Source organism: Ailuropoda melanoleuca, chromosome 8 (genome assembly GCF_002007445.2).
Source record: "Ailuropoda melanoleuca isolate Jingjing chromosome 8, ASM200744v2, whole genome shotgun sequence".
Classification (NCBI taxonomy): Eukaryota; Metazoa; Chordata; class Mammalia; order Carnivora; family Ursidae; genus Ailuropoda; species Ailuropoda melanoleuca.
The window spans coordinates 59,857,313-59,879,253 of NC_048225.1; the positions used below are offsets into that span (position 1 = coordinate 59,857,313).

The 21,941-nt window shown below is 51.4% G+C and overlaps 1 protein-coding gene across 4 annotated transcripts in view; it reads left to right on the forward strand.

Moving 5' to 3' along the window:
• Positions 1 to 21,941, forward strand: part of PPFIBP2 (PPFIA binding protein 2) — a 141,227-nt gene that overhangs the window by 45,838 nt on the left and 73,448 nt on the right. For 3 of the 4 annotated variants that reach the window (XM_034666506.1, XM_034666502.1, XM_034666503.1), the window contains exon 3: positions 4,066 to 4,268. In XM_034666506.1, coding sequence (XP_034522397.1) covers positions 4,066 to 4,268 — 203 coding nt within the window. Of the gene's footprint in view, positions 1 to 4,065; positions 4,269 to 17,364; positions 17,757 to 21,941 lie in introns of those variants that run through there. The other variant, XM_034666505.1, reaches the window with a different exon arrangement.

The following is a 21,941-nucleotide window of genomic DNA, read 5'->3' on the forward strand; positions in this document are numbered from 1 at the left end:
TTTTTAATTTCATCTTTGACCCGTTCATTGTTTAGTAGCCTGTTGTTTAACCTCCGTGTATTTGTTGTTCTTCTCAGACTTTTTCTTGTGGTTGATTCCTAGTTTCATGGTGTTGTAGTTGGAAAAGATGCGTGGTATATACCTTCAGTGCTTTTAAATTTGTTGAGACTTGTTTTGTGACCTAATATGTGATCTATTCTGGAAAATGTTCCATATGCACTTGAAAAGAATTTGTATCCTGCTGATTTTTAAGATGGAATGTTCTGAACACATCTGTTAGCTCCATCTGGTCCAAGATGTCATTCAAAGCCACTGTTTCCTTGTTGATTTTCTGCTTGGACGATTTATCCATTGATGTAAGCGGGGTGTTAAAATCCCCTACTATTATTATATTACTCTCAATTACTCCCTTTATGTTTATTATTAGCTGCTTTATGTATTCGGGTGCTCCCATGTTGAGTGCATAAATATTTACAACTGTTATATATTCCTGTTGGATTGTTCCCTTTATGATTATATAGTGTCCTTCTTTTTCTTTTGTTACAGTCTTTGTTTTAAAGTCTATTTTCTCCAGTATGAGTATTACTACTAAGGCTTTCTTTTCACATTTGCACGATAAATGCTTTTGTATCCCTTCACTTTCAATCTGCATGTGTCTGTAGGTCTGAAATGAGTTTCTTGTAGGCAGCGTAGAGATGGATCTTGTTTTTTATCCATTCTGTCACCCTGTGGCTTTTGTTTGGAATGTTTAGTCCATTTACAGTCAAAGTAATTATTTTTAGGTATGTACTTATTGCCATTTTGTTACTTGTTTTGTGGTGGTTTTTGTAGTTCTTTTCTGTTCCTTTATTTCTTGATCTTTTCTCACAATTTGCTGGCTTTCTTTACTAATATACTTGCATTCCTTTCTCTTTATTTTTTGCATGTCTATTACCAGTTTTGATTTGTGGTTAACATCTTACACATATGGCAGTCTGTATTAAGTTGATGGTCGCTTAAGTTTGAACCCATTAAAAGATCATTTTTGAAAAGTTTGTCTTTCACATATGTATTTCTGAACTGTATGACATACGTACTTTGTATAAGTGAAGATAGGACTGTTTGTTACTGCAGCATAACAGCCGAAAAGATCAGTAGCTTGAAGCAGTATAGTTTGTTTCTTGTTCATATTCTAAGTTCCCCCAGATCTGCTGGGAGCTCTGGTCCCTGTCATCACCCCTCTTGGATGTGGGCTGATTCAGTCTCCACCGTTACCAGAGGCCAGTGCAGGTAGAAGAGATATGGGGAATTACATATTGGTTCTTAAAGACTTTCATATTTATTGGGCAGAAAAGTCACGTGGCCTTAAGTAACTTTGAGCAAACTTGTAATCCCACTATGAGCTCAAGTAAAGGAGAACCAAAGCATATATAAATAACCCTACTTATTACCACATACCTACTTACTTGCCTTTGAAAGTAATCATTAAAAGGCTTTCAGTAAAATCCTATGCTTGCATTTTATGTGGTCTTATTTCCTCTAATAATTACTAAATCTGTATTAAGCTTTAGTTTTTGCATCCTTAAAATGAAGATTCCCAGGTGACCTCCCTAAACATCAAAATTTAGTATCGATTGTGGTGATCTGCTGGTGCAACGGTTTCAACTTGGGCTGCACATTAAAATCATCTGGGGAGCTTTTCATTCTTCCAGGTCACACCTCAGACCAGTTAGAACCTCTGATGTGGGGCCCAGGCATCTAGAGTTTGTAAAACTCAATGTGCATATAAAATTGAAACCCTTTGTGCTAATCTGTCTTCCCCAAAGAGTGCTTCATTGTTCACAATAAAGTGATAGAGTGCCCCCAGAGAGAAACTTTTATGAGGGTTTGAGTATAAGGTGAATTGCCCTTTTCTGAGAAGTAATTTGGGGAACAACACCTTGTCTCTTTTATATTTTGTGTTTTATGTTATGTTACCATCTCTTTTATCTTGCTCTGTTATCCTCAAATATGAGGGCATGTATTTTCTTCTTTGTTGTATCTCATGTTCTATTTTGATTTGCTTCCCTCTGTGGTTGTAATTTTTCCATAGGAGGTAATCATCTGAAGGGACTGTGTGGAGTACAGAATTCAATATTCTGGGTGATTTTTGCATTTGCTAATGCTGGGCCCTAGGAGTTTCACCATTCTGGACCATTTTGTGAGTCTATGTGTTGATGTAAATTGCAAAAAAAAAAAGGGATTTAAGTATTTCTTGTATACATGGGGTGCCTAAGTGGCTCAGTCGTTAAGCATCTGCCTTTGGCTCAGGGCGCGATCCCAGAACGCCGGGATCGAGCCCCACACCAGGCTCCTCTGCTGGGAGCCTGCTTCTTCCTCTCCCACTCCCCCTGTTTGTCTTCCCTCTCTCGCTGGCTGTCTCTGTCAAATAAATAAATAAAATCTTTAAAAAGTATTTTATGTATACATACATCACATACAAACATAGGCAGAGAACAAAAATAGGTTTAGATACACATGTGTACACACACAAGCATGCACACACACCTTGAACAGTAGGGAAGCATCCCAAGGCTTTAGGGCAGGGAGAGGCCCAGAGAAGGAAGAGACTTGTCCAGTACCACAGAGTGACATAGAGCGAATGAAAGTCTCAGTCTTCCCACCTGCCCTGGCCTGACTCGTCCTCTGTGGACGAAGGTGTATGTGTTGGAGCGTGTCTGAGGTGATCGGGTACCACTCAGCATTTGCTTGGAGACTGGGAGGTCTTGCTCTATTCCAGTCCATTTTCTTCCCTGAACTCAGCTGTGGCCCTTCCCAGTCAACTCTCCATTGGATTTGCGGGGCCCAGAAACTGCTGAGTGCACACTGGAGTGTGGGTAATCGGCAGTTTCCCAGCTCCCCAGAGCCATGGGCTTGTTTGTGGATTGTGACCCACAATTCCCTCTAGCCTGTGCTTTCAGAAAGCAAACCAGCAATCAAATAGTAATTGTTTCCTTCTGTGTGGATTTTTCCTTGCGAAGACTGCCATGGCAACTAGGAAGCTGGCTCTTAGAAGGGTGGAGGGGACCTACATTTAGACGTCAGACCTGCCGTATAACTGGGGATGCGGTGGCCCCATTGCCCACATTTTCCAGCAGAGCCCTGATTCCTGTTGGCCTTACAAACAATCCGAATGCCCTAGAAATTCCACCGCCGACACCGTATTTTCTAAAGTGTGTTTTATTGCTGAAAGAAGCACAGAAATCTTTTGTCAGACTGTGTCACCCCGGTTTTTGGTCTGAAAAATAGACCACTGTGTTTATGCAAAGAAGACTTTTTGTTTGTTTGCTTAAATGGTAAGGTTCAGAAAGGCAGAAACAGTCTTGTTTGGGTCACTTGAAATTAGAAAGAGCTGACCCAGTCCAAGCTGTCTCCCTCTTAGCTGTTTCTCCAGGCCCACATGCAGATAGTCAGTAGTCAGATGCCCCTTCGGCACGGGCAGGGGCTGGGACGCCAGGAAGTCCACCCCCTGGGCCAGGGACCCTGGCCTCAGAGCTTCACAGCCCACGACGGGGGGGAGGAGATGTCGATTACACGGTAACTCATACATCTGGAAAGTGTGAGTCCCTAAGGCGATGTAGAGATCCTCCAAGTGGGAAGATCCAGAAGGATTCCAATCCGCTGGAAGCCCTCACCAGAGCTGGCACTGCGGCACGGGGCCAGCCCGGAGTCGGGAACCACTCTAGGAGGAGAGGAGAGGGGAGCCTTTTGGTGCCATCTGTGCAAACTGCCCTATCACGTTAACTCAAGTTAGGAATTTAACAGGAGATTGGCAGCTCATTGTTTCAGCTAGCATGTTTTGGGTCATGGTCAGGGCTGGCTGTGTCCTCCCAGTTGTCTAGGGGTGTGAGCTTCCATACATCGGTCCAGGTTTAAAGATGGGGTGTCTGCCGAGTTTGCTGTGTGAATGGTTCTGCTGGGGAAGAAGTGGTTTTCTAGGCTTCCTTTCCATCTCTGTCCCCTATTTCCTCTCTGTTTGCCCTTTGCCAGTTTCTTGCCGTGGCATCCACCCTTCTTACCAAGGTTCCCACCTCTCTCTCGTTCCAGGCACTAAAACAGGCACAGATATCAGTGATGGTAGCTGTGAGCCTGCGCTGGCCTCCCCGGCCTCCCGCACGAACCCTTTTCCAGTGCTCCATCTCGTTGAGGACTTGAGACTGGCCCTGGAAATGCTGGAGCAGCCTCAGGAGAGAGCAGCCCTCCTGAGCCAGATCCCGGGCCCCACAGCTGCCTACATAAAGGAGAGCTTGGTGAGTGGGCCCGTGGCCCGTTCGGGAGGCCATTGGGAACATAACCACATAACCACGGGGCGTACGGCACGCCACACTGCCTGGGACTATTACCTCATCTGTGTACCTTCCAGCCTCTTCTTCCCATCCGGCCTTGGCCAGAGCCCCCCACTCGCTGGTCCTTTACAGCAGGAGGGGAGAGCCCCAGGCCAGCAGCTTAGACTGCACGGCCAGCCTGCCTGTGGGCTCCAGTCACACTCTCTGAGAAGGGGGACACCCAGGGCACCCAGAGGAGAGCAAGCAGGAGAGTTCTTCCCTGCGGGATTACAAGCACAACTTCCTAATTATAATTTGGGTGGGGTCCCTATCTTTGGCTGCCCCCCTGCTCCTTTTCTCTTACAATAGCTGCGTCCTTCACTGCCGCCCCTGCCCTTCAGACCTCCTTGCCCTGAGAGGCTCTGTCCCTAGAGCAGGATGCAGGGTTCCTGACCCCACTCCCGCTCTCTCTAGATCAAGGCTGCATGTCTGCTAGTCTCTAAGGGCAGAGGAGAAACCCAAGCTGTAAATACATGGCTTTAGTGACCGGTCTCCTTCCCCGGGGAGACCAGCTGGTCCACTTTAAGAGCCTCGTGATAGTCGGGATTGAGAGCAGGTGAGAGCTTGCCCGCTGAGGTGTCTGAGATGCAGCCATTGCAGGGCGGGAGGGAGGAACCTGGGAAGCTTGAGGGAGCCTGTGATTGCCTGAGCTGAGTTTGAGGATGAAAGCCAAAATGCAGTCTTCTAAAGCTGGAGTCCTACAGACTGATTCCAAACGGGAAAGTACACACTGACGTGGGAAAGGCAGGGCCGGGCCCACTAAACTGGGAGGTAGAGGTTGCCGTTGGAAACCAAGGTGGTGGAGACATCGTTGTCCAGAGGCCACGTCATTTGTGATGAGACAGTTCACATGCCGCACGTCCTAGCTGTTCAGGGCCCTCTGTCAATACAGCCTTCTACCCGTGCCTCCCTCTGAACGCTGAGGAATCCTTCATTGTAGTCACGCGTTACTCAGTAGTTTCAGCATGTAGGCTGCCTGGCTGGTGTTCTGTGACACGACTACACCCCTGTGGTAGGGGGCGTAGGGACCTCCCAAAGACGTCCGTGTGCTAATCGCCAGATCCTGTGAATATTACCGAACACGGCCAAGGGGAGGGCAGCAGATGGAATGACGGTTGCTGATCAGCAGAGTTTAAACAGGAAGAGCAATTGGCGTGGATCGTCCAGGTGGGCCCAGTGTAGTCACCAGTGTCCTTAGGAGGGGGGCGGCGGAAGGGTTGGTGTGGGAGCGATGTGAGTTGGCCTTTCCAGGTGGAAGCGAGTCAGGAACCCAGGGACGCGGGCAGGGGCTGGAGACTAGCAAGGTGGCCCTCCCCTAGAGCCTCCAGCTGGGGAAGCAGTCCTCCCAGCACCGTGGCTTTAGCCCAGAGAGACCCACTGGGGACTCCTGACCTCCAGAGCTGTGAGAGCGTCTGTTTGCCTTGTTGGAACCCACGAGGTTTGTAGTCGTTGGTGAAGGCAGCAGTAGGGAACACAGCCGGATGTTGCCTGGAGAAGGTGGGGAAGCCCGTGGGATGGGTGTCTGGTGGGCCTGTTGCCATGTAGGTTTGAGAACCGCCTCGTGTGGGCTCTCAGACTTACGCCACAACCAGACAGAAGGCCGCATCCGCCGTTCTACTCACCTTTTCTAACCCGTGACTGGGTTTCGCAGGGGGGCTTTGAGGAGTTTCGTTCTCTCTCCCATCCCAGGCCAGAGGGTCTCTGCCTCCCTGGAGTTCCATCAGGAATTCCGGCTGTTCCCATCCTTCCGGCTCTACGAGGCTGTGCCTGGCCTCTCTCCAGTCTGCTCTGACCATCTTTTGCCCACCTGTGTGGACAGCTGAGCTTTCCTAGGCCCACTTGCCGCGGGTGTGGACACCCATCCCTCCCTCTGTTCCCGCTCGCCTGACTGGCTCCAGCTGCAGTGTTTAAAGGGGACTTGCTGATGCCTCAAGAGAATTACTGATCCTTAGCCCCTCCATTTGAAACCCTGGATCCAGATGCATTTTAGAACCCAGAACTTAGCTTCAGAAAGGTGAGACGGTGCGTCTATACTGCAGGACATATTCTCAGTTCAGCAGAATGGGAGCGGGAATGCATTGACCTTTCTAAAGCAAAGCGTATGAATATCCAATGAAGTGGGATAAAGAAAATCTATAAATATTCTCCTGCTAGTTCAGGTCCAGTTAGACTGCCAAATAAATTCGGCACCAGTATCTTTAAAAGCAATACAAAACCTTTGGGTCTTCAGAGCTTAGGGGTTTCAGAATGGCAGGTCAGGGATGGTGAGCTTATATGTGGAAGGTTTCCGTGTAGAACACAAAACCTTAAAACCAAATGTTGGCTCTCGGATGTCACTGCTCCCAATATCCATCAGCCAGAATTCTCCTGAAGTCGCTTGTTGACTCTGTCTGTCCTTGGGCTGGCCTGTCACCATGTGCCGGGGGCCCATTGGAAACTTCCAGACAGAGCATCCTCCACGGTTCCCTGAATCCTTGCATCAGGCTGCAGAGCAGTTTAGGATGTCCCCTCGCAGCTTGCTCGGGACCTTCACCATCATGTAACCAAGAGATTCACTGAAGCGGCTCCCCCAGCAAACGCCCAGTTTGCAGTCTGCCCAGAGTACAGAGAGCAGCTGGCGGTTTCATCCCTCACTGCGTCGTTTACGATGTTTACGTACTTCTGCCTTGTGTGAACATGCCTGAGTTTATGTGACCACTTCTCTAATACTGACGTTCAGATTCTTTTTCATCTTTCACCAATATGTAGCTTTGCTGCAGAGGATGTCCGGGAATATATGTCTTTCTCTCTAGATATTTCCATAGGTCGAGTCCTAAAGGTGGGATTAAAGTAGTTAACAGACAAAATAGGGGAGAGTGTATTAAACTAGAGTTTTAGATAAGAGATAGATAAATATCTTAATAAGTATGTCCCATGCAGTTTGCTAATCCAAGGTTATTAATAGCTCTATTCCAAAGGTATTCATATCTTTACGCCTTTGACACATTTTTTTTTCCAAACCACTTTTCAGGAAGATTTTACTCATTTATATTTTCACTGGCAGGGTTTGAGGCACATTCTGATCGACAACAATCACTAAGATAAAACAGCTTTACTAATCTCTTAGGAAAAAATGTCTTTTTACCACTTCTGCATTTCTTTGCCTAGTGGGAGGCTAAACATTTTTTTTTTTTTGTTAGTACTTTTCTGTACGGTCTCCAAAGTTTGATCTCTACCCGTATCTGAAAAAAATTCATTTCCACGTACTCATTTATATACACAGTATTGTCCTAGTGTATGTAAATTATGAAACATGGCCCCAAATGGAGATTTTTTTTTAAGGGTCAGGTTAAAAAAATTGCGCTAATACTTTCTTCCCACACACCCCAGAGATCACTTTGGGTGTCCCTGCCGCACCCTGTTCATATTCTCTGCTCTTCTCTCCCCTTCCTGTTAGGATTTTACTGCTTTTCTTCTATACTGACCTTTTTAAAGCCCTTTTGCTTTATTTGTGGCATTTTCCTCACTTTGTTTTTTAAATGCTGTTTGTAGTGCTTTTTGAGACAAAACTTTAAAAGGATTATAATTACCTATCTTTCCTGTTTGGGTTTCTTGTTTTCCTTTTATCCCTACAAGGGCCTTTCTTAACCTCAGCTCAAACAATATTCACCTGGATCTTCTCCAGAAAGTTTATGGTTTGATCTATGTCTTAGGGTTAACTTGAATTCACCTGCAGTATTTCTTAGTGTGTGGGGTGAAATATGGATCTAATTTCTGTACTTACTAAAAAAGGATTCTTAAATATTTTTTTATCCAAAGGCAGTCAGCATGGTGGTTGGTTTTTCAAGCTGTGTTGCAGAAAACCGCTTATATTAAGATTTATAGATCTGTTTTGAGGTTCTCTACAGTGGTTGGGGGGGAGTGCCTTCCTCTGGAGAGAGTTTCCTGAACGTTGTTGCATTCAGAGTCTTCTAGAGTAATTATGGCCATCAGCAACCTCTGAATGGTGCTCTTTTAGGGTGGGTCAAAAGTTCATATAAACATGCCAGGATACCAGGACAGGATGTGAAGTTTTGCTTCTGGACAGAGACAGCCTGTCTGTATTGGATCTTGCACGCCTGAAGTCCTTTTATAATCTGGGGGCATACACATTCCACAGTAGGTCGTACCTGTATGGAAATAGAGGCCAAAGTAGTGAACAAATCCACCAGTACTTTTTCCTTGGTTTTAGGTAGGTACTTTCAGAGGACTTTGCCATTTCAGTTGTAGTCTGTGGACCAGCAGCCTTGCCATCCCTGGTAGTTTGCTTGCTGCTTGGTGTCTTTATAAAAGGGCAGAATATGGGCCCCCCCGCCCCTCTTGCCACTGAACCATCTCCCAGTGATTCATATTCACATTAAAGTTTGAGACACACTACTTTAAAACACAGAGACTCACTTTTATTTAAAAAAAAAAATACATGTGGCTTAGAATAGGGACTAATAAGGCAGCTTGAAGGATCAGGCAGGCAGCTTTTATGCCTTCGCGTCCCTTGCGTGTTTGTTCTGTACTCCTCTTTAGTCAGCTGGCTTTGCCACATCCCCCCATTGCTGCTCGGTCCTGCGTTGGCCTGGTGTGGTCCAGCTCTGCCTTGTGCCCTGTCAGCTGTTCTTTCTCCAGAGAAGTGGCATAAACAGAAAGGAGCTTTATATGTCATAACAAGACACCCAGAAGATGGGTGGTCCCAGGGTCAAATCAGTGGCTCTGGGATGACCTCAAGGGCTCTGGCTCTCCCCGTCTTTCTGCCCCATGATCCTTAGGGGGTTGGTGTTTCCTCAGGGTATCGCTTACAGGCTGTACGACTGTAGCTCTAGGCAGCATGTCCAGAGGGAGGACTTGTCGTTTCTCCCTTCCCTTCCCTCCCCTTTTTTCTTTTTTTTCTTTTCTCCTTTTTTTTCCAATCAGGAAGGGAAATCTTTTTCTCTGAAGCCCTGCAGCAGACTTCCACATGCTCCCAAGGTCCAGATTTGTTCACATGTGCATACTGTAGCTGCAAGGGAGGCTGGGAAACAAGTATGGGCACTTTCATTCACTGTAGTGGGAGGTGGCCTTTGTCCGGAAGGAACCATGATGGAAGGGAGGGGGCATAAATGGCTCTTAGGAAGACAGCCCAGAGCAACTGCCACATGGCCTTGGACTGGATTTTATTCTTCTTGACAAATTCTTTTCATGTTTTCTCTCCTGCATTTATTCTGTGTGCATGTGTGTGTGTCAAATTCCTGAAGGAGAATCTTAATTGGCTTTTGTGTCAAGTCCTCCAGGCCTGCAAAGAGATGTTAGGTGCGAAAGAAATGGAAATTAAGGACCCTTCATTTACACACAGCTGTGGTTAGCTGCCCTTGGGTGTGGTGAGAGGACTGTGTGATAGAGGACGCTGTCTTCCGTGCTGTGGACCCTCAGACATCGATGTCGGCAGCTGGGGTACACAAGGAAAACGGGTGCTGTGGAGACAGAGGGGGCTGTGGGGGAATGGTTGGTGGTTCGAACAAGAACAAATAGCAGACGAGTCCGGGCGCTGCCTTTGTCTCAGGTGCAGAAGGAGCTCCTGGTCCTGGAGCATCACCGGCAGGTGTGTCTCCACGGTGGGGCTGGTCTCCTGCTGCCGGGGGCTGGCGGGCTGGATGGAGAACCGTAGGCAGCAGCAAAGACTCTGCCTGGGGATAGTCAGAAACAGGCCAGACTCCTAAAGAGCCCATGGAGCAGACCTGCCCAGGATTCAGTGGTGCCGGGTTCTGAGTGAGTTTCCAGAGGTTTGGGGCCTAAAAAAGCATCCTGGGGTCCAGGGTGAGCGGGGCCGGACCGGCAGAAAAGCTTCTGTGGTGCTGTCCTGTGTGAGCTCAGGAGAGGAAAGGGGCGCCCTTCACATGGGGTAGGCCGGGCCCATCTAGAGTTAGCGCTAGAGAGGTTGAAGCTGAGGCCCTGACTGCAGGGCTGAGGCCGCTCTGCTGGACTGGGCACGGAGCTGAGCTCCACCAGGGGCGGCCTCCTTCCCTGCCCTGCAGCTGCCGCTTCCCTGTGGCGGAGTGAGGGTGATGCCCTCAAGGAGAGCGTGGCCATTTCTGGTCAAGAGCCCCTCAGTCCCACCAGATTGTCCTGAAGGCCAGAAAAGCTAGAGGCGCTCACTGGTGGCCCTGACACATAGCACGAGCAGGGGGCATTCATGCCGCTATGGCCACATCCCGGAATCCAGCTGGACCTGAGTGGGGCTTTTCCAGGGCCTGGAAGGGGTGTCACTGTTCCTCTACACCTGCTTGCCTTGGCTGGATGGAGGCTGGTTGGGGAACCAGGGCTGAGCTGGGGGTAGAGCCCATCGAAGGACTAGTCTTCCAGCTTCCAGCGGGCTCAGCAGGGCTGGGGACAGCCAGCTAGCAGCAGGGTGGTGACTCAGGTCGCCAGGTGATGCCCAAGAGCTGTCAGAGCCAGCAGCGTCTCCGGATGGAGCAGCTCAGGGGCTTCTCTAACCGTTCAGTATAGACGCCTCCTCTCGTCCCACAAAGGGCTAGGTGTAGCCTGCTGTTCAATGGCTTTGGATGCAGGTTAGGGGAATCCTGCATAAAGACCGGAGGCTTCAGGGGCTCAAGATGAAGTCCAAGGCAAGGCCGGCAAAGCCAGAAGCAGCAGAGTGAGGACAAGTCAGGGTGAGCCCAGGCTCCGGGGTGAGGGGAAGAGGTGGGCAGAGAACCTGCAGTGGGACCGTACACCAGGCCCCTCTCTGCAAGCAGGGCTCCCGGCGTGGCTCAGCCACCCAGCAGAGCCCTGGCTTTCCTCCACCAGGCTGCAGGCATCCTGGCCAGTGTGCTGGAGCAGCACCGAAGCAGGGTGAGGCAGCATGGGAGGTAGGGAGGCATTAAGAGGCCAGTGGCCTGCCACTGGCGTGTGACTTTGGATGACCCTCTTCTCTCCTCTGGCACTCCGTCTGCCTACTGGACGTGACAGCTGGTTTGACAGTCGCCTGCAGGATCTGGCCAGGCATTCCAGTCCTGGCTTCGTGGTCAGTACCAGGCACGGCCTTCCCCCAGCCGAGGCCTTTTGGTTTCGAAAGTGGAGACAGGTCAGGGAGCCTCTGCAGGTGCCGCGGCCCCACAGTCCGGGCTTGGCGGAGGCTGACCTCTCAGGAGCAGTGAGATGGGATGGTGGGGACATGAGGCCCTCTCTAGCCTGTGTGTTCACCTCTGCCAGCCTACCGTAGCTTCGGGAGCCCTCGGTTCCCTTCTGCGCTTTCAGGAAACGGAGTGGCCCAGGCCCAGGAGGCATGGGGCCACCCCCTCACTGCTCCACTGCCTTGTCACAGACGGCTTCTTCCTCAGCTCCTCAGAGCCCCCTGCCAGTCCTGCCAGATTCAGCTTGCGATCTCTCATTCTGGCCAAAGCAGATCTGTTTACCATATTGAAAAGCAGGAGGAGTTTCAAGAAAAGGTAGGGAGAGAAAGCTGCTCTAGGAGTTCTGACCTGGGAGCTTTTTTCTTCTGCCCTTCTTTCTTCTGTCTCTGTGTCTTTATTCTGCACCCAGGGCCTAGAACAAAAGATGGATCAGGATATGTGCATGTTGGATACACTCATTTTGAAAAGTTACAGGGGTTTTATAGGGAAACTTTTTTCCTCTGGATCTTTTTTTTTTTTAATAGATTTTATTTATTTGTGTGTGTGTGTGTGAGAGAGAGAGAGAGAGAGAGTAAGCACATGCACAAGCAGGGGGAGTGGGAGGCAGAGGGAGAAGCAGGCTCCCAGATGAGCAGGGAGCCTGATGTGGGACTCGATCCCAGGACCCTGGGATCATGACCTGAGTGGACGACAGATGCTTAACCTACTGAGCCACCCACGTATCCCTTGCTAGGGATCTTGAGAGAAGGGGAAACTTGGTGCTTACATTTCAAGGGGGAAAAAACTAGAGCTTATGTGAGCCAATTTGCAGTATGAGTTTCTTGCCTTTCCCTTGAGTGAGAGCTGAAAATCATAGGGATAGGCACCAACCACCACTACCCCTCCCCCCCCCCCCCCCCCCCCCCCCCCTCCCAAGGAACTCATTCCCTGAGCAGGGCTGGTGTGCTAGTCCTGGTCTTTGTTCCTGTGCAGTACTGGATGAAGCCGCTAGGTGGGAGTCAGGGATAAATGCTAGAAAGTCTAAATCCCAGGGAAGAAGGTACAGGCTTTATATAAGAAAAATAGCTTTGTTTATTTCAGTTAGAAAGATGACCCAAGCTCCCCCTCGTTAATGAAGCCACTGGACAGCGTACCTGGCTCAGGTGGCGGAGTTCTTTCGCATTTTCCATGGAACCTGCTGCCCAAAGGGCAAGCCTGTTTGTGCTGGGGAAGAGGAAATGGGAGGGCTGAGGGCTGCTCCTGGGAGCAGAGACCTGGCCTTCCATTGTCAGGACAGAGAAGACCCTCTCCAAACCCCTTCGTTCCGGTGCCTTTTGCTGGGGCGCTATTAGGATGGCTCCTTCCATTCCAGGAGGCATTTCTAGGCCCTGTGCTGCCAGGCCCTGCCCTAGAGGAAACCTGTACCTTGGATTTCTTTAATCCATCTTTCCTGGCGTAGCGTCTCAGAGTGGGGACCTGGCTGCGACTGTAAACTTCACAGTTTTCACTTTCCTGGATTTGTGCTGCCCCCCCCCCCACAGTACACTGTACCCTCCTAAATTCTAGAGGTCTGGCCCCTTTCAGACCTGACTTGAGGAAACTATTTCAGTCCCTAAGAACTAGTGTTTATAAATGACCGGGAACGTGCAAACACTGGTAAAAGAGCAAATAAACCCTTCCCCACCGAGTTTCCTGCTTCAGGCCCAGGGGACATGGTGGCTCATGTTGCCAGGTTAGCATAACTTGGGGTCTGAGCATGTAGACACCCACCCACCCTGCACCCACCAGGAACCTTCTGCCCTTTCAGGCACCACTGGGAGGGAGGGAGGGAAGGAGGCTGGCTCCGGAGGATTCGTGCTTCCAGGCAAACTTTCTCAATACCCTGTGCTTTAAGAAACTTCTGAAAGTGGTTTCCTAACCTCTGACTATTCAAATATGGTCCCGAGATCGTCAAATACCAGCATCACCTGGGAGCTTGTTAGCAATGCGCTATGTCAGGTCCCATTCTCAACCTTTCGGGTCAAAATCTGCATTTTTGCAAGAACGCCCTCCAACCCAGGTGGTGCATTATAAACGGGGAAGTAGTGCCCTAGCCAGGGGTCAGCAACCCCTGGCCTGCATCTGGCTCGCTGTTTCTTATGCCTCATGAGCTAAGGATGATTTTTATGTTTTTCAGTGATTGAGAAATTATGAGCATATTTTATGTGAAAATGGTCTGAAATCCTAATTCCAGTGTCCACAAAGAAGGTGTTAACATAGCCACACTCTTTGGTTTACATGTTAGCGGTGGCTGCTTTTGCGCTTCCAAATGGCAGAGTTGAGTGTAACCGAGACCATATGGGCTGCAAAGCCTTAAACATTTGCCATCTGGTCCTTTACGGGAGAAGTCTGAGATTCCTTGTCCCATCTCCTTGTGGCGGTGGGTTCCCGTGCTTGTGCCCCATGGGGACTTGGGCTGTGGTGGCCAGGATGCTGTTTTACAAGCAGGACTCGCTTACCAGCCCAGAGCAGCAGTGTCCTCGGGCTGGGCCCCTTCCTGTCCTCCCCCTCCTCTGCCCTCTCCCTCCGCTCCCCAGTGGCCCGCCCACCGTGCAGCACGCCTGTGGAAGGACACAGACCTGTGTCTGGCATTCCATGGCCATCCTGACACCTGTCACCATGGCACAGAGCCCAAGGCTCGGGGCTGAGCTGGAGCTCAGGATGCAGGTGACCTGTCGGAATGGCATGTGACCCATGAGACCCCATCAGTCCACAGTTCTGCCGCATTAGATGCCGCTCGCTCCTGGCAGGGGAAGTAGAGCCTTAGGAAGCTGTCCTCAGTCATCCTCACACGTATGCGGGAGTCTCACCACGGAGGCGACTCTCCTGGGGTTCCCTGCTAAGCCCTGGGGTGGGGGTGGGGGGCTAGCTACCTGCATTTCCCTGTCCAGACCCGACCACTCTGTCCTCTTAGCTGTGTTTTTAGGCCCCAGATGCTCAGTCGCTCCGTGTCGTGCCCTCAGCTGGCTACCTTGTGTTCCAGACATGATGAGTTGAGTGTGGTTGTTGGGGAGTGACTTGCTTTCAGGAAGGCCCCAGGGCTTTCAGGGTCACCATAAGAACTCCTGTTTGTGTACCCCCGGTGGTTGCTGAGAACGCTCTTCAGCCGTGCGTGTGCGGCGGCACACCAGATAGGAGGGCCGTCCCCCACGCTCCTTTAAGGGAAGGGTAACCCTTTCAGAATAGCTGCATAGGCCAGATAAAGCCCAGGCTCTAATCCTTTGGGAGTCACGCAACGTTCTGATAATCTAGAAACTTTGTTTTCAGAGAAATAGTGGTTTATACATCCAAATAGTACTTTTTATGTATGTATTTTATGACCCTATTCAGAGGCTTGTCTTATCCCCCCAAAGCCTGCCTGTGGACCACTGACAGGTGCCCCGGGCCGGGATGGCCTCCTGAGTGAGGTGGTGCAGCCATGGGTTTGTCTGCCTTGCCAGCGGGATGACGGGGCCATGGCCACCTGTCACCTGCCACCTGGGGGTCAGTGAGTGAAAAGGTGCGTATGGCTCCCATGTCCTAGGTGGCTCTGCCCACCAGCCACACACATGCTGTGCTCCTAGGCCTTTTCGAGTGTTCCTCCGTGAATTTTTTAGTTGAATTATAAAATACACTTTTTTTTCCCCCAAGGCTGAGGTAGCAATTGCTATTTGAGGATACCATAAAAATATGTCAAGAATTTAGCTGCAACTTGTCTGGATTCCTCCGTCCTCTCCTTTCCCTTTCTCCACCCTCCCTCCTCACATTTGTCACATGTGAGGTGAGTTAAGAGATGAACATCAGTTCCACCTTTTCCTCTCAGTGGAGCATTGCTACCCTGGGGAAACACACCTTCAAGACTCGTGTTCTCCTAGTAGAATTTTAGGCTTATCTTGCTGGTCTTAGCACGTGAGCCTCACTCTTTCACTCAAAGAGTGTTTAAGTTCTTACTGTGTGCTAAGAACTGCGGTAGGCATGGAGGTCAGAGCTCAGACACATGTTCTCCAGTCTGGTGCAGTGCACAGACCTGTCAGCGGTCCATGGTGGTTCTGTACAACAGGACAGGTGGTGAAGTGAAGAGGGGTATGGCTGCTGAGGAGGGGCTGCCACTGGAGCCAACCTCACGGGCGGGTGGGAGCTAACAAGATTGAGAGAGGCCACCACATTGCTGCCTGGTCCTTTCCTTCCTCCTCACACCAGAACCTACTGAAAAGCACTGAGCCATGAGCCGGGGGTGCAGGGGCTGGGACTGTGCCCGTCTCTCCCCATCCGGCCCCACTCTGCCTCTTCTTCCCTAGGGCCCCAGAAACACCTTTACCACATACCATGTGATGATTCCTTATTAGCTCAGGGTAGGAAGTTGGTTTCATTTGCCTTGGACGCTGGGCAAATGCATGTTGACCAAATGAATTCTTCCTTTGGCTTTCCCAGACGTTCAGACAGGGAAAAACAACAACAACAACAACAACAACAACAACAACAACCCAAAGCTTTACCTACCCCTGCAACCTTAGAGAGCTGTTTCCCCAACACATCGGACCTTAGTCTGGTCAGGGAACTTGGACCAGGTGGGGCCCAGGCCTTGATTGAACTGGGCCAGTGGCGAGAAGGGCCTAGAGCTCAGCACAGGGACAGCAGAGCCTGCTTTTCCTTTCTAGCCTCTGATCTGGGTGTGTCTCCAGGAATTTACTCCTCCCCTCGTGCCAGCTGCTGGCCACAGCTCTCCCGCTGCCGCCTCTGATCTCTGTGGACTGGGCCTGCTGGCGACTGTGCTGCCAGGCCCGCTTCTGGCCAGGGCTGGGTGTCGAGGCCATGCGAAGGGGCATTCTGACACCCAGTAGAGCCTTCTCTTCAGGCTGGCAGTTCCAGGAACCCCCCTGGTGACCCCTGAGGGCCCCGGGCCCCCCGCCATCACAAGATGTGCGTCTGCGAGTCATTTACAGCAGCAGAGCTCGGAGGCCTTGCGTGTAACCACAGTTCCCGCTGTGCCCACATCAAGGACCGCTTTCATAATCACTCTAGCCGAAGGCCGCACGTTAAGGGCCAGGCAAGGGAGAAAAGCTATGTTTAGAGAAGCTCTCAGAGGAGTGGGGGGTGAGTGGCGGTGAAAGGCAGCCTTGTGGGGGAGGAGGGGCAGGCCGTGCCAGGGAGACCACCCTGGAAGGCCAGCCCAGGAAAACAGACACAATTGCCTGTCTCCCCCAGCCCCTGCCCTCCCAGGGTTCCTCCCCAGAGCTGTCCCTACATCTTGTGGGCACCCGCATGAGGGGGCCTCGCCTTCCCCCCTCTGTGGCTTCTGAGGCAGCTAAGCTGGAGCGAGGGACACCCAGCAAGGCAGGCCTCGGGCTCAACAGGAGCTGTACCCATCCCAGCGCTGACTGTGCCCCAGGAAGGCCTGGTTGTGGTAGTGGCTGACAGCAGCCCCAGCCAAACTCCCCCGATGGCAGATGTCTCCTGGGTAGTAGCAGTTGGCCCCTGGCAGACAATGCCACCAGAGCCAAGGACAGCAGACACCCAGCGGGCCAGCAACCCAGACCGGAGCTGGTTCTGAATGTGTTCTTTTTTGGAAATGACAGGCTTTCCTCAGGGCCCAGCCTGACTCCCGCCTGGAAAAGGGGTAGGCGTGGGCTTCGGGGTGGGGGTCAGGCTGTGTGTGGGAACCAGCAGCTCCTCCAAGAGCAGCACTTATTTTTAGTCTTCTCCCCAGTCCCAAATAAACTGAGAGCAGCTGGGAGCCTGTGGGTAAACGCAGAGTGGAGCAGAGACAGGAAATCGGGGTCTCTCGGTAATGAGTTCCAGCCACTGCAGAAAGGGGAAGCCAGACGAGGAATTTTCTTCAGGACTGTTTCCCTCTGGCAGGCTCTGGTATTATCTCCAAAAAGAATGTGTGTGTGTGTGTGTGTGTGTGTGTGTGTGTGTGTGTGTTTACAACTCTGTCCAAGTCTGTCTGTTTTCCCTACCTTTTTGCTAGGTTTGATTGCTTGGCGGCTCTAAATCCCAGCGCTGGTGCCTGTGTGTGTCTGGGGGCGGAGGGGGAGGGCTCTGGAGCAGCATGGGGCTGAGCCCTTGTGTATCTGCAACTGTTTAGGCAAAGGCTGAAGGACAGGGGCCGGGGAAGTGGGGAAACCTGAACACAGCTTGACGTCCCGAGGGGGAGGGGGCAAACGCAAGGAAGAAGAGAGAATTTGGTCTCTAGCAGAAAAAGGGCTTTTTCCACCAAGGAATCTAACTGCTGACATGGGTGCCCAGCATGGATGGGGACATTGATGTTTACAAGCACTTTGCGTGGCTGAAGAGGGTAAGTGACTGGCTGCTTTATCTGGGTCTCCCTGGAGATGAGGGCAAGAGAGACGCTGTGGGGGGGAGCGGTGGGGGGAGCATTTGTCCGGCAAAGCCCTGTTGTGGCCAAGTTCTCCATGAGAATCTAATTATAGGCACTAGGGGAGAAAACAGTCAGCTGTCTTTGTTTCTCCACTGACATTCTGGTGAATGAGCCTCTGTACAGAAAGGCACAGATGGGGTGAAGAAAGTTAGTTAGTTTAACTCTGGCGCTGGAACAGTTGGAGGCTCCAAACGCTGTGACCAGGGAAAGGTGTCCCACTGCCTTGGGGTTTGAGGACGCAGAGAGGAAGTTGCCGCCTTGCAGGTTCAGACCTCAGAGCTGCTCCGCTCTGATGTCCCCGGGGCAGAGTGCTCGCTGCTGTCAGCAGGGAGAGCTTCTGTGTTTCCCGAGGAAGCCTCCTGGGGACTTCTCTTCTGAGCACTCTGAAGCCAAGGGTTCGGGCTACAGCTTGTTGATGCCCTTTCTGTAGGGGATGAGCTCAGGCATGCAGTGCGAGCCGTGAATGAATGAATGGAGTGGATGTTGGGGCTGGAGTGGCATCCACACTCACAGAACTCGGGCTCTTTCCTCCTTCGTGACCGTCTTTAAACTGGCCGAGATGGTTGTCTGTGCATTTTCACATGGAGGCTGAGTGTTTCTCAGAAGCAGGAAGGGCAAAAAGTGGCTGACAGATAAGAGATCGGACATTGTAACCGAGGAGGGACAGGACGTGTCCAGCTCGCAAGGCCCCCGATCCCCACCCCCAGATGCGGGGACACTGGCTTTTGCGGGCACCCTCTGCAGCGTGCGTTCTGCAAATATCTATAGAGGCGGGGGTGCTGGCCATCCGGTGGTGAGCAAGGTGGAAGTCGGCTCTGCCCTTGTGGATCGGCCCTCCGATGGGGCGGGCAGAGGGTACCGTCCCAGTAAATAAAGCTGAAGTTACAAATTGAGTGCAGTGAGGAACGGGCACGTTAATAGGCACCATGGAGGGCGAGGAACAAGGAGGAGGAGCAGTCAGGGAGCCCTCTGAGCAAGGAACACTTCACTGAGACCTGAAAAGTAGGAGTGAGTCAGGTGGAAAGTGAGGGGAAGAACATTCCAGGCAGAGAGGCTAGTGTGTGTAAAGGTCCTAAAGCAAGAGGGAGTTGGGCAAGCTTCAAGACGGAGAGAAAGCCCGTGTGGCTGAGCTCCGTGGTCGGGGAGCTGGCAGATGCCCGGTCACACAGGGAAGAGGAGGGGAGGGTACGGGTTGTGGGGGACATGGTTTGTGTGATGGGGGACTTCTGGCAGGAGAGTGACCTGGGACACACGGGGGGAATCCAGTTTGTATTTTAGGAAAATTACTCGCTGTGATGTGGTGTATGGCAAGCCGTGGTGTGAAAAGTAAGGCAGCTGCACAAAACTACAGCATTGGGGCCACATCGGGACCAACTGGTAGAAACCCTCCATTCAAAAAAGCCCAGGAGAGCCTGAGGACCTCGCGGTTATTAGTGTTAGAGCTGCTTGTGGTGCAGCCTGACCTTGAGCCCTGCTTTCTGTCCCCCAGGCCAGTTCTCTTTCCTCCTCTCTTTTGCCAAATATGTAGGAAATTATTGGTTTAGAACCCAGCAGAAATGCTGTGTGTGCTCAGCTCCTGCTCCGCTTTGGGATGGGGGCTCTGCAGCCAGCAGAGAGCGCACTGAGGGGACCAGACCTTTTGGCGAAGGTTTGGATCCATTATCTGAAGCATTCAAAAGCCTTCACTGGAGATTCTGGGGGAAAATAGGGGAGGCGTGCACTTCCCATCACTTCCCATCACTGAGTTTGTTTCCCTATGTATCCAAACGAAGCTTTTAAGTCAGCAGGTCTTCCAGCTGTGATGTGCCTGGGACCATCGGTGCACATCCCAGTGGCTCAGACCCCACACCTCGTGCCCAAGTTCTGTCTGTAGAGGAACTGATTTCGCACGTGCCGGGATGTCAGAAGGCCCTTTGTCCTGAGACCCAGGCTGTGCAGGCTGGCTCCTGTGCACGGTGCAAGTCACCTGAGGGAAGCTCGAAGCAGGGAGACCTTAGAAAGCACTGGGATGACTCCGAGCAAAACAGATATTTTTCTCCTACTTTTAGAATGTTCAGGATCATTAAAAACAAAGCACAAAGCACATGACCTCGGAAGAATAATCCGGTATCTCTACCCCAAACACTACTGCCAGATTCTTCTCTTTTAAATCCCCTTAAAAAAAAAATTCCTTCATCCTGTGACCCTAATCCTAAACTCCCAGGACTTGCCTTTAGTCTGGAAAAGAAAGCCCAGGATCACCTGCCTGTGTGACCTTTGAGAGTTTTTGCAACCCAGCCTCAACTTACCTTTTTAGTCTCATCCTTTGTATCTACTCTGAGCTTCCGCGTGTGCTCCCTCCCTTTTCTGGGCTTATGCCCAACGCCCTCCTCACTGCCACCCACTTCATGTGACTCCATTAAGGCGCTCGTTTTCCAGCAGTCCTCGCTGACCCCATCCCTGCAGTGGGCTCCTCCCGTCTGCCCGGCTCACACCTCCCTTCTCCCGCTTGTCCTCAAGCCGAAGTGGCTTGGAGAGTGGGTTTCAACTGGCCCAGGGTTTTGAAGGTACAAGCACTGTCTCCTTCATTTTCCCATGCAGAAGGGGTGACTCTAGAAGAGATGGATGAGGGGTGACGTGGGGCACAAACTAGAAACCCTGGCCCTTAGGACCAGCCTGGGAGGGCAGGGTCTCGGAGCAAGACCGAGTCTCTGAATCTGGGGGCAATGGGGAAGATGCCTGTAGGCAAGGAGGCACAGAGCTAGCAGGGAAGCGTTGGCTCAGAAAAAGGGGACATTGTTCTGTGGCTTTTGGGGGATGGGATACCATGTACTATTGTAATTAAGAACACGTGGTTCGAAGTAAGGCCCGCACTGGAATCTTGGCCTTGCCGCACCTGCTAGCCATGTGACCCGCCGTGGATTTCTTCATCTCTGAAATAAGAAGGTAATAGTGCCAGCCACAGACAGGTTTTGCGCCGGTCAAGTAAGCTAATGTCTGCTTCTGGCCACCGTGAGGGAGGTGGGAACCAAAGGGGGAACGGTGGGGCCAGTCTGGTTCTCTCCTAGCAGCACATGCTAGTCCGTTCCTCTCCAGCTCTCGGCCCCTTGCTGCGTGCCATGTCGAGGTCTCGAACTGAAGACCTGAAAGAGGCAGCTGTGACCTGGCCCACAGAGAGTAACCAGAGGCCCCAGCAGCTGCTGGCTCTGGCCGGCTTGGCCGGCTCTGGCAGCCTTGCTGAGCGAAGGCTGACTGGAGCTGCTCCTTCAGCTCCCTCGCCAACAGAGAGAGCCCAGGGACAAGGCAATGTGCTGCAAGCATCCAGAGGGTCTCTGCCCCTCAGCTCTTTGGTTCCTGACTGACTCACAAACGGCTCACAACTGCCCTGCTTTGAGATCAGTGGATCCAACCCACGTAGTCATGAAAGAGTGTCCAAAAATAGCTCCAGGCAGGGTCTGCGGGGCCCACCCACTGCCCTCTGTGTGGGGCTTATTTTCCCAGGAACAGAAATCCCGCCACTGTCAGCATCTTCACACTGTTGCTGGTTTCTGGCACATTCAGTGTTCATGCCAGCTTCCAGGCCGCAGTCACAAAAGAAAAGGGAATTACCATGGATCCCCTCTGCAATGAGCTTGGGTTCTGTAGTAGAATGTGGAATGAACTCAAGCTGCTAATGGGAGACTTTATTTTGTGTCATCTGGTACTCCAATGATTGTTCCAGTGGCCTGGGCCAGAAGAGCCGCAGGACAGATAGACACACAGGCATCTGAGCTCCAGACCTTGGCTACCTTGCACTCAAGTTGGACTGCAGTGCAAGAGGGAGACGTAGGCAGCAGCCTCTGAAAGCCACTCCTACTGGCTGACAGCAGGGATCCTGGGTCCAGCTCCTTAGGCTCACGTCTCCTGTCCCTGTGACCTTGGGTGATTGATTTAACCCCCCAGGGATTCAGTCTCCTTGACTGTAAAATATGGATAGATAATTCGATATATGGAAAGTGCTGAGAAAATGCATTGTAGGCATTCGTTATGGTGGCGATGATCTGGACCATAACTGGCAGCCTTTGGTTGCTCCACAGTGGTGTGCTCCACCATGATTCTGGGTGGAGAGGTTTTCCAAGACCA